General features: G+C 41.3%; 1 protein-coding gene across 6 annotated transcripts in view; it reads right to left on the bottom strand.

Annotated features, from left to right (window-relative positions):
- ppm1kb (protein phosphatase, Mg2+/Mn2+ dependent 1Kb) overlaps window positions 1-10,911 on the bottom strand; it is a 47,292-nt gene that overhangs the window by 35,671 nt on the left and 710 nt on the right. For 3 of the 6 annotated variants that reach the window (XM_072256417.1, XM_072256419.1, XM_072256423.1), the window contains 2 exons: window positions 9,346-9,888; window positions 233-333 (listed from right to left, as the gene is read on the bottom strand). In XM_072256417.1, the coding sequence (XP_072112518.1) occupies window positions 233-333; window positions 9,346-9,785 (541 nt within the window). In that variant the 5' untranslated portion in view covers window positions 9,786-9,888. Of the gene's footprint in view, window positions 1-232; window positions 334-9,345; window positions 9,889-10,450; window positions 10,538-10,743; window positions 10,843-10,911 lie in introns of those variants that run through there. The other 3 variants (XM_072256418.1, XM_072256420.1, XM_072256421.1) reach the window with 3 other exon arrangements.

Consider the following 10,911-nt stretch of genomic DNA (forward strand, 5'->3'; position numbering starts at 1 on the left):
TTAACCTTAAACTGCTAAGAAACACTGGTCACTTAATCATACAAGTTTAGTGTAGTCCTTGCCCTGGGAAATACAGAAATCTAATTTTCATACTATTTATCTTTTGAATTAGTTATTTGCAACTGCATCAACAGATGGCTAAAATAAATATTTATCACATTTAATGCTACAGCAACTCACTTTAACTCAGTTTTCTTAATGGAGGAAAAACTTTCCATCAAAAGATCCCTACCATTTTTAGATAAATGAACTTGTCTTGCAAATTCCTTATCCGTCTCATTAAATGCTTTGGTCAGCACAATTTCTAGATCCTCCTCCTGTGAAAGGCATTGTCTGAATGAAAGAAAAAGGGAAATTCTGAGTAAACTGTACTTCATTGAGAATTAAAATATAAACACGTGGCTCATTTCAGTACACAGCAGTAAAACAATAAAAGGAAAATAGCAATGTTGAATTTTGATATTAAATCATGGAATTACAGTACATTGAACCCTTTTCAACTTCAGTACGTCCAAAGACAGTTATCACTGAAAAGCATGTAAATGCACTGGCCAATTTGTGCAGTAATACAATGAAACATATTCAAGTCTTTTATGATTTCAGAACACTTCAAGATTTTACTCTTCAAAACATACTACTGTGGAACCATTTAAGAAATTCAGTTGCTAATTTGTACACAACAAACTTATGTAAACCTTTTGTTGGTATGCAACTAGTAATATTGCATAATAGCAAAGTACTATCACAAAGTAAAACCTTGCTTAAAATAGCTTTAACCAAAACCAGATGTACTAAGTTTCATACTAATGTAGTCCAATAGTATTTGCATCTTCAGAATCATCAACTAAAATGCAGCACTGGTTCAAAAATTAATTGATGCTGAAACTTAAAAGCATGACTGCAACCTTTCACAACAATCTTATATCGTAAAATAGGTTAGAACTGCAAAATAGGTCTACTTAAGATACTGAATTTCATAAACACTCTAGTCTGTTAATAGTAAAGAACTACTATGCCACTCTTTGAAAGCATTAATTGGTAGCCTAGGCCGGCTGGTGGCGCAATGGCATCAGCGCCAGACTCCGGAGCAAAGGCTCCCAAGTTCGAATCCAAGTCGAGCCACCCCCCGAGCACACTTTCCATCCGTGCCGGGTTGAACATTGAGCTAGCCACTCGGCTTTGTAAAAAAAAAGGGTTGCGTCAGGAACATTTATATCGTGACCCGGTTAATCTGAAAGGAGACCAATCTCGACACCACGCACCAGACAAGAATGGCTGACTGTCTGGTGCGACACACTACAAAAAAAAATTAAATTGGTAGCCTGATTCAGAGAAAAAACCCTTGCCTCAATGTCAAAAGGTTGTGGGATTAAGCTCTCTCCAAGCTTGACTAAGAAATCAAACAATGCACAGCACAGGCAGCAGTACCATTTAATGGATAAGATATTAACACAAGCCTGGTAACACAAATACTGGAAGACTTCAGCCAGCGAAGCAGAATCTGTAGAAAGAGACACAAGGTCCAAGACCCTTCATCAAAATTGTTTCAAATTCCAGCAGTTTCCCAAACAATCCTAGTATTCTTCTGAACAAATAGAGATGTGTTTTTTAAAAAAATAAATCCTCCAACCCCCTCCCCAACTACAAATTCTCCATAATTAATGGATTAGAGATGTTCTTGTATACTCTGCCAACATCGTACCTCATTAGAAATTTTCCATATGACAAGGTCATTTCTGTCTGTCGACTCTGATGTATTCAAATTAACTGCTTTATTTGCCCACAATACATTTGCAACAATGAAAAATATTTTACTGGCAGTACAGTAAATACGTTGCCCTTGAGGACAAGAAAGTCACTTCTGGACTTTTAGACATACATTGAGGTACACATAGCAATATGGGGTTTTCGATTAAATCGACTTCCTGAATAAAAGTACAAAATGGAATTACTCCACTTACTGTCAAGAAACTGAAGATATTAAATGTTCATTTACCATTCGAAATGCACTTCAATAACATGGTACAATTTATACTCCTGAAAATTGGATAACTGATGTTATAATCCCAACCTCAAATATCACAACTCATCATATTGCTCTATACATTTTAACTGAAACTAAAACCAATCCAACATTCTCAAATTCTTCTTAACTTTATAAAGGTAGAGAAGTGTAGATGCAAAATAACATGTATAATAGACAAAATCAAATATCCATCTTTTGACAATCTCTCAGCCATAATCCACTCATCTCTAGTGACATATCAAAGTGAAATTGCAGTCAGCAAGTATACTCCTGCCAGAACAAGTGAAGAAAGAAACCAAAAAAATGAGAATGCTACGTAAAATTAAGTGCAATATTAAGCCTTCAATACCAACTTACAATTATAAAGCATCTTTCATCACCGTGAAAACATCATAAATATAACTTTGTAGTCATTATTGTAATGTTGGAAATGTAGTGATTATGTACACACCCAACGCATGCAACAAGATCATCTCAAATAACACATTTTAATGTGGGCAGACTTCAGGGAGAATGCTTGGTTTTCTTCAAAGTAGCACATTGGGATCGCTAACAACAGACCCAAAGTTTAATGCATTTTTCTGAGATGCTGCTTCCCAGTGCAGAACCTTCTCAGAATTGATTGGACTATCAACCTAGGTTTTGCATCCTAGGAAACAAAAGGAATTGATTCCAATATATTCTGACTCTGAGTCATGAAGTATCACCAACTGAGTCTCAGATCTGATGCATCTACTCTGGTGTTTATGACAAGGAAAGGGATTGGTATGTCACCACCCACCCCAACAGCCTCCAGTGCACCTAAACCCAGTCACTGTTGGAGACGCAAGATCAGTCTTCTGGAGAGTGAACTCACAGAAAGCATCTGGCACAGATGGTATCCCTGACTGTGTCCTTTGAACCTGTGCAGATCAGCTGACAGAATATCTGTAGACATTTTTAACCTCTCCCTGCTTCAATCTGTGGTTCCCACCTGCTTTAAAACACTATAATCCCAGTACCCAAGAAAAACAAGGTAACATAATTAAACAAAAATAGCCCAGTGGCTCTGCCATCCATCATCATGAAGTGCTTTGAAAAGCTACTCATGGTATGCATGTTCTCCATTAAAATAGACAATTTAACAAACTTAACCCAATGCGATTCACGTACCGCTGAATTAGGTCCACGGCAGACATAATCTCCCTAGCCCTATACTCATCTTGGAACATCTGGACAGTAAAGGCACTCATGTTAGACAATTGTTTATTGACTACAGCTCCGCCTTCAATACTATTATTACAAGCCACCAAACTCCGAGACCTGGAAGTCAACACCTCCCTCTACAACTGCATCCTGACTTCCAGAACAACAGACTGCAATCAATTAGGTAGCAACACCTCTACTACAATCATTCTAATAAGAAAGTAAATTATAGGCCAGTTAGTCTGACCTCAGCGATTGGGAAAATGTTCGGAGTTGAATGTTAAGGATGAAGTCTCAGGGTACTTAGAGGCACATGATGAAATACGCCAAAGTCAGCATGGTTTCCTCAAGTGAAAATCTTGCCTGACAAACCTGTTAGAATTCTCTGAAGAAATAACAAGCAGGACAGACAAAGAAGAATTGATAGACGTTGTGTACTGTACTTGGATTTTCAGAAGGCATTTGATAAAGTGCTGCATATGAAGCTGCTTGATAAGAGCTCAAGGTATTACAGGAAAGATATGACCAGGACTGGCAGAAGGCCAAGAGTAAAAATAAAGGGAGCCTTTTCTGATTGGCTGCCAGTGACTACTGATGATTGGTAAGGGTTGGTGTTGGGACTGCTTCTTTTTATGTCAATGATCCAGATGATAGAATTGCCAGTTTTGTGGACAATCTTGTGGATGACAAGAAGATAGGTGGAGCGGGAAGGCTGCAGAAGGGCTTGAACAGATTAGGAAAATGGGTAAATGGAATAGTGTCAGGCAGTGTATGGTCATGCAATTTGATAAAGGAATAAAATTGTAGACTATTTTCTAAACAAGGTGGATATTCAAAAATTCAAGATGCAAAGGGACTTGGGAGTCCTCGTGCAGGATTCCCTAAAGGTTAATTTGCTAGTTGCATTGGTGGTGAGGAAGGCAAATACAATGTTTTCATTCATTTCAAGAGAACCAGAATATAAAAGCCAGGATGTAATGCTGAGGCTTTATAAGGCACTGGTGAGGTCTCACTTGGAGTAGTGTATGCAGTTTTGGGCCCCTTATTTGAGAAAGGATGAGCTGACATTGAAGAGGGTTTAGAGGAGGTTTACAAGAATGATTCCGGGAATGAAAGGCTTATCGTATGAGGAGTGATTGATGGCTCTGGGCCTTTACTTACTGGAATTTAGAAGCATGGGGAGGGGGTGGGAGGGAGAAATCTCATTGGAACGCCAAAATAGAGTGGGGTGTGGAAAGGGTGTTCCCTATGGTGGAGTCTAGGACCAGAGGACACAGCCTCAGAATAAAGAAAAATTCATTTAAAACAGAGACGAGGAGGATTTTCTTTAGCCAGAGGATAGAGAGTCTTTGGAATTGGTTGCCACAGGCTGCTGTGGAGGCGAGGTCATTGGGTGTATATAAAGTGGAGGTTATTAGGTTCTTGATTGTTAGGGCATGAAAGGTTACAGGAAGAAAGGGTAATGGGGTTGAGAGAAAAATGGATCAGCCATGATGAAATGGTGGAGTAGACTCAATAAGCTGAATGGCCTAATTCAGCTCTTATGTCTTATGGTCACCCTATGAAAAAGCTCCAGAAGTCAGCCTCCGTACCTCCCTCTGCAACTGGATCCTTGATTTGCTAACCGGAAGACCAGTCTAAGTGGATTGGAAATAACATCTCCGCCTCGCTGACAATCAACACTGGCGCACCTCAGGGATGTGTGCTTAGCCACTGTTCTACTTGCTCTACACCAATGACTGTGTGGCTAGGCATAGATTAAATGCCATCTATAAATTTGCTGACAATACAACCACTGCTGGCAGAATCTCAGGTGGTGATGAGAGGGCAAGATATACCAGCTAGTTGAGTGGTATTGTGGCAACAACCTTGTACTCAATGTCAGCAAGACCAAAGAACTGATTGTGGACTTTAGAAAGGATAAGACAAGGGAACACACACCAGTCCTTAGAGGAATCAGAAGTGGAAAGTGTGAGCAACTTCAAGTTCTGGGGTGTCAATATTGCTGAGGATCTAACCTCAACCCAACATATCAATGCAGCTACAAAGAAAGCACAACAGTGGCTATATTTCATTAAGAGTTTAAGATGATTTGGTATGTCACTAAAAATACTTGAAAATTTCTACAGATGTAACTTGTACCATCAGAGAGCACTCTAACTAGCTGCATCGCCATCTCCTACGGGTGTGGGGGCACTACTGCATAGTATCGAAGCAAGCTGCAGAGAGATGTAAACTCAGTACATAGTATCCAGGACATCTGCAAGGAGCGATGCCTCAAAAAGGCGACATTAATCATTAAGGACCCTCATCACCCAGATTATGCCCTCTTCTCACTGCTACCATCAGGAAGGAAGTACAGAAGCCTGAAGGCACACACTCAACATTTCAGGGACAGCTTCTTCCCCTCTGTCATCTGATTGCTGAATGGACATTGAACCCATGAACACTACCTGACTACTTTTTAAAATTTCCTTTGTTTTACACTATATATACCTGTTGTATATATACACATATATACTAACTGTAATTCAGTTTCCCCCCTATTTATGTATTGCATTGTATACTTCTCAATGCCTCAGTAAATCAGCCAGCATAATGAAAAACCCCCATGCACGCAAGACATTATTTCTTCTTGTCTATTCCATCAAAGATAAAAAATGCTGAAAGCATGTTACACCAGGCTCAATATCAGGTTCTACTGCACTATTACAAGACAATTGAATGGTTCCACAGTACATTATGTACTCTTGACCTCACAATCTATCTCATTATGACCTTGATCTTATTGTCTATCTGCACATTCTCAATAACAGTTAACTTTTATTTTGCCTTCTGCTATTGTTTACCTTGTATTACATCAAGCATGAGGTAATAGAAAAAAAACATAGAAACACAGAAAACCTACGGCACAATACAGGCCCTTCGGCCCACAATGCTGTGCCAAACATGTACTTACTTTAGAAGTTACTTAAGGTTACCCATAACATGATTTGATCTGCATGAACATCTCACTGTATCTCAGTACATATAACAATAATCAATTCCAATTCTTAGTAAAGGAAACAAGCAGAAAGGCAGAGTCATCATGACAATAGAAACTCTATGAAGGAATGGCACATCTTATGAAGTGACATTGTCCAAATCAACATCAGCAGTTACTTAAGTAAACTAAAATTAGCTATTGAGAGGGGGAGGAACAATTTGCAGCAATAACAAGAAACTGTATAAAAAACTTAAAATTAAAAAAAATTGGCAAGTATGTACTTTTTTTGCAAAGAAGCAATGTTTCCTTAAATATGATAATACAGTATTTAATCTTTTCAGGGGCTTGGTTGCCAGTGACAAATAATGTTCTGCAGGGGTCAGTATTGGGAACATTTTTCATGGTACGTCAACAATTTGGATCACAGAATTGATGGCTCTCTGGCCAAGTTCACAGACGATACAAAGACAGGCGGAGGAGCAGGTAGTGCTGAGGAAGAAGGAAAGCCGACAGAAGGACTTAGACAGATTAGAAGAATGGGAAAAGTGGCAGATGGAATATACTGCAGAGAAGTGCAAGCTCATGCACTTTGGTAGAAGAAATAAAGGCATAACCTATTTTCTAAATGGGGAGAAAATTCAAAAAAAAAAGGTGCAAATGGACTTGGGAGTCCTTGTGCAGGATTCCCTAAAGGTTACCTTGCAGGTTGAGTCAGTGGTAAGGAAGGCAATGTTAGCATTTTTTTTTTTTTTTTTGATACTGCTAGAATACAAGACCACGGATGTGAGGCTTTAAGGCAGTGGTCAGACCACACTTGAAGTATTGAGCAGTTTTGGGCACCTTGTTGAAAGAAAAGATGTGCTGGCACTGGAGAGGGTCCTGTGGAGGATCACAAGAATGATTCCGGGAATGAAAGGTTAACGTACTAGGAGCATAGCATTGATGGTTCTGGGCATGTACTCCGTGGAGTTTAGAAGAATGGGGGGGGGGGGGGGGGGAGAGAGAGTAGAATCTCACTCAAACCTATGGAATGTTGAAAGGGCAAACACGAGAAAATCTGCAGATGCTGGAATTTCAAGCAGCACAAAAAAAATGCTGGTGAACGCAGCAGGCCAGGCAGCATCTATAGGAAGAGGTACTGTCGATGCTTCAGGCCGAGACCCAAAACATCGGTTGTACCTCTTCCTATAGATGCTGCCTGGCCTGCTGCGTTCACCAGCACTTTTTGTGTGTGTTGAATGTTGAAAGGCCTAGACAGAGTTGATGTGGAAAGGCTGTTTTCTATAGTGGGCGAGTCTAGGACCACAGGGCACAGTCTCAGAATAGAGGGGCATCCATAGAATGGAGATGAGAAGAAATATATTTTTTTAAACCAGACAGTGGCAAATCTGTGGAATTCATTACCATGGACAGCTGTGGAGGCCAAGTCATTGAGTACATTTAAAAATGAGGTTGATAACCTATGTCAGGGCGTCATAGGTTACAGGGAGAAGGCAGGATAATGGAGTTGAGGGACAGTAAATCAGCCATGATAGAATTGCAGAGCAGACTTGATGGGCGAGTGACCCAATACTGCCCCTATGTTTTCAAGTCTTATGGTCTCAGTAGAATATATCCATAACTTCATAAAAGATGCAAGCTGGAATACTGATTTGCCTGAACATATAGAGAGTGTAAAAATTTTCAGGATGCTCAGGCCAACCTTTTGCAGTCAGTGCATGCTGTGCAAGACTGTAAGGGACTAACATAATTATCGATGGGTTTAACTCCATTTCACCCAACAAATAAAACAAATTAGATTGGCACATAGTAATCCATTATACAAGGGGTGATTGATAAGTTAGTGGCCTAAGGTAGAAGGAATCAATTTTAGAAAACCTAGCACGCTTATTTTTCAACATAGCCCCCTCCTACATGTACACACTGAGTCCAGTGGTCGTGAACCATACGGATCCCTTCTTTGTAGAAGTGGCCCACAGCAGGGGTGATTGATATGTTCGTGGCCTAAGGTAGAAGGAGATGAGTTATTAACTTCAAACTTTCTGCATTATCACTCAAAGAGCTGAACTGCATGTACATATAACAAGAGCATCTTGGACCTCCAGGTGGTCCGCAGCAAGGGTGATTGATAAGTTCGTGGCCTAAGGTAGAAAGAGAAGAGTTATACAGCTCTCGTTACATGCACATGCAGTTCCACACTGAGTGACTATGCACAAAGTTTGAAGTTACTAACGCATCGCCTTCTACCTGAGGCCACAAACTTATCAATCACCCCTGCTGTGGACCACTTCTACAAAGAAGGGCTCTGTATGCTCCACGACCACTGGACTAAGTGTGTAAATGTAGGAAAAATAAATGTGCTAGGTTTTCTAAAATTGACTTCTTCTACCTTAGACCACGAACTTATCATACACCATGTACTCACCCACCCCATGGAGATTCAGGGATGGACAGTTGGGACAAAGGACACCCCAAACACCAAGAAATAGTTTTCTTAAGAGAATTAAAATATCGCATGCTACTTTTAACAGAATCATATTTAGCTATTAAGATGTCAGGATACTCCCTTGTAGAACAGGTTTAACAGACACAACACGCTGGAGGAACTCAGCAGGCCAGACAGCTGAGTTCCATGAGTGGACGTTTTGGGCCGGAACCCTTCATCAGGACTGAAGAGGGAAGGGGCAGAGGCCCTATAAAGAAGGTGGGGGAGGGTGGGAAGGAGAAGGTTGGTAGGTTCCAGGTGAAAAAACAGTAAGGGGAAAGATAAAGGGGTGGGGGAGGGGAAGCACGGAGGTGATAGGCAGGAAAGGTGAAGAAAGAATAGGGGAAAACACAATGGGTAGTAGAAGGAGGCAGAACCATGAGGGAGGTGATAGGCAGCTGGGGGAGGGGGCAGAGTGAAATAGGGATAGAGAAAGGGAGGGGGAGGGAATTACCAGAAGTTGGAGAATTCTACGTTCATACCAAGGGGCTAGAGACTCCCTAGACAGTATATGAGATGTTGCTCCTCCAACCTGAGTTTAGCCTCATCATGGCAGTAGAGGCGGCCATGTATGGATATTTAAAAGGCAAATATTTAACGACAAATTGCATGAAAACCCCAAGTTAGTGTTCTATAAACTAAAATTTACGAAGTGATACATACGCAATATACTTTGCCATGTGCTTGTCACAAAAATCAGCTGCTGCTGTTCCACCATGTCCATCATACACTGCAAAATACATCACATTATCAGTCAGCATTCCAATATTAAAACGGTCCTCATTTTCTTTGCGTTGGCCTATTTGGGTGACACATCCAACTTTCCCCAGGCTGACGTTTGGAATGGGCTTGCCATATTTTATACTAGGCGGAAGCAGAATTGGTTCATCAATGCGGTTGTCCCAGATACCAAAAGAATCCCAGGGTGTTAGGCGGCCACCACCATCTACATCAAACCGAGAAGACCTTCGATCACTTGCTGTAGTGTGGTAAAGAACCACAAGGCGCTTTTCGTCTTGAAGTAGCTTGAAGGTCAAGAGTCCTTGTCTTCGCACTTGAAAGCCACCAGATCTACACAAGGTGATTAGTGCAGCTGTTGACATAACTCAATGCACAGAGATCACCCAAGAATAAAGCTCGAGATGAAAAAAAATGAAGATTTTGTCTTCAGTGTGGATGCTTCAAATATCTGAATCCAGAGGTTTGCTGCAAAAGGGAGAGAAAGTAAACATTATTCAATATGATTTGGAAGACTTAATTAAATGGCGTAACAGAGACACCCAACTCCTGAAGAGCTATTTCAGGAATCATGCCTAGTACAGATATTTAGACAATAAAAAAGCCAAGTTTTCCCCTCTATTCCTAGAGGCTATTATCACTCACTTTAAGAAGCACAAAAAGTTTACTCCTAAATCTTAAAATTTAGCAAGCATGTGCATAATGTGGAAGAGGCTGAAGGAGTAATCTAACAGGAGAGCACAGTAGACCATGGAAGACAGGGGAGGAGGAGGGGCACCAGAGGAAGGAGATGAACAGGTAAGAAAAGAAGGGCTTTGGTTTGGCTACAATCAAATCTCAGATTCATTTCCCTCAATTCGAAGCAAACAATACAAATGTTATCAACCAACTGATAAAATTTATCAGTTCAAACTCTGTGGACTCTGTTCAGAAATATGCAAGTAACCTTCCCAGGAGTTCCGAAATTCTGCGTACTTTAATATTCTGGAATGACATTGGTCAAAAATGAACTTAATGAAGGCATACCTACCAAACAAGAAGGGAAAGGAAAGGTGGCAATAAGTAAAAGCTTTGTGTGGGGTGGAGAGGAGCAGAGGGAGAAGGGGGTGAGAAAGACTAGAGTGGGGTGAAGGGGAGCAGTAGAGGCAGGAAAAGAGGGTGAGAAACAGGAAGGATGATGAGAGACCAAGATTGGGGTAACGGGGTACGTCGAAGTGCCAAGGAAGGGGCTGAGGGGGAGGATGGTGAAATAAATGAGGCTCAGCAGCTGCTGCCCACGCCCTTTCCCCCCGGGATCTCTTTGCTTGGGTCACACGGAAATACCTCGCACCACAACACAGCCGCCGTTCCAGGACCGCGATGGCGGCTCGTCCAACCACCGCGCGGCCGCCCACCCGCCCGCTTCAGTTAAAGACGGCAGGAACCACGCGCTAACTGACAACCACCCCGTCCAATAGCAGCGCCGATCCCACCGATAGCGCAGTCGACGCG

Source organism: Mobula birostris, chromosome 4, assembly GCF_030028105.1.
Source record: "Mobula birostris isolate sMobBir1 chromosome 4, sMobBir1.hap1, whole genome shotgun sequence".
Taxonomy (NCBI): Eukaryota; Metazoa; Chordata; class Chondrichthyes; order Myliobatiformes; family Myliobatidae; genus Mobula; species Mobula birostris.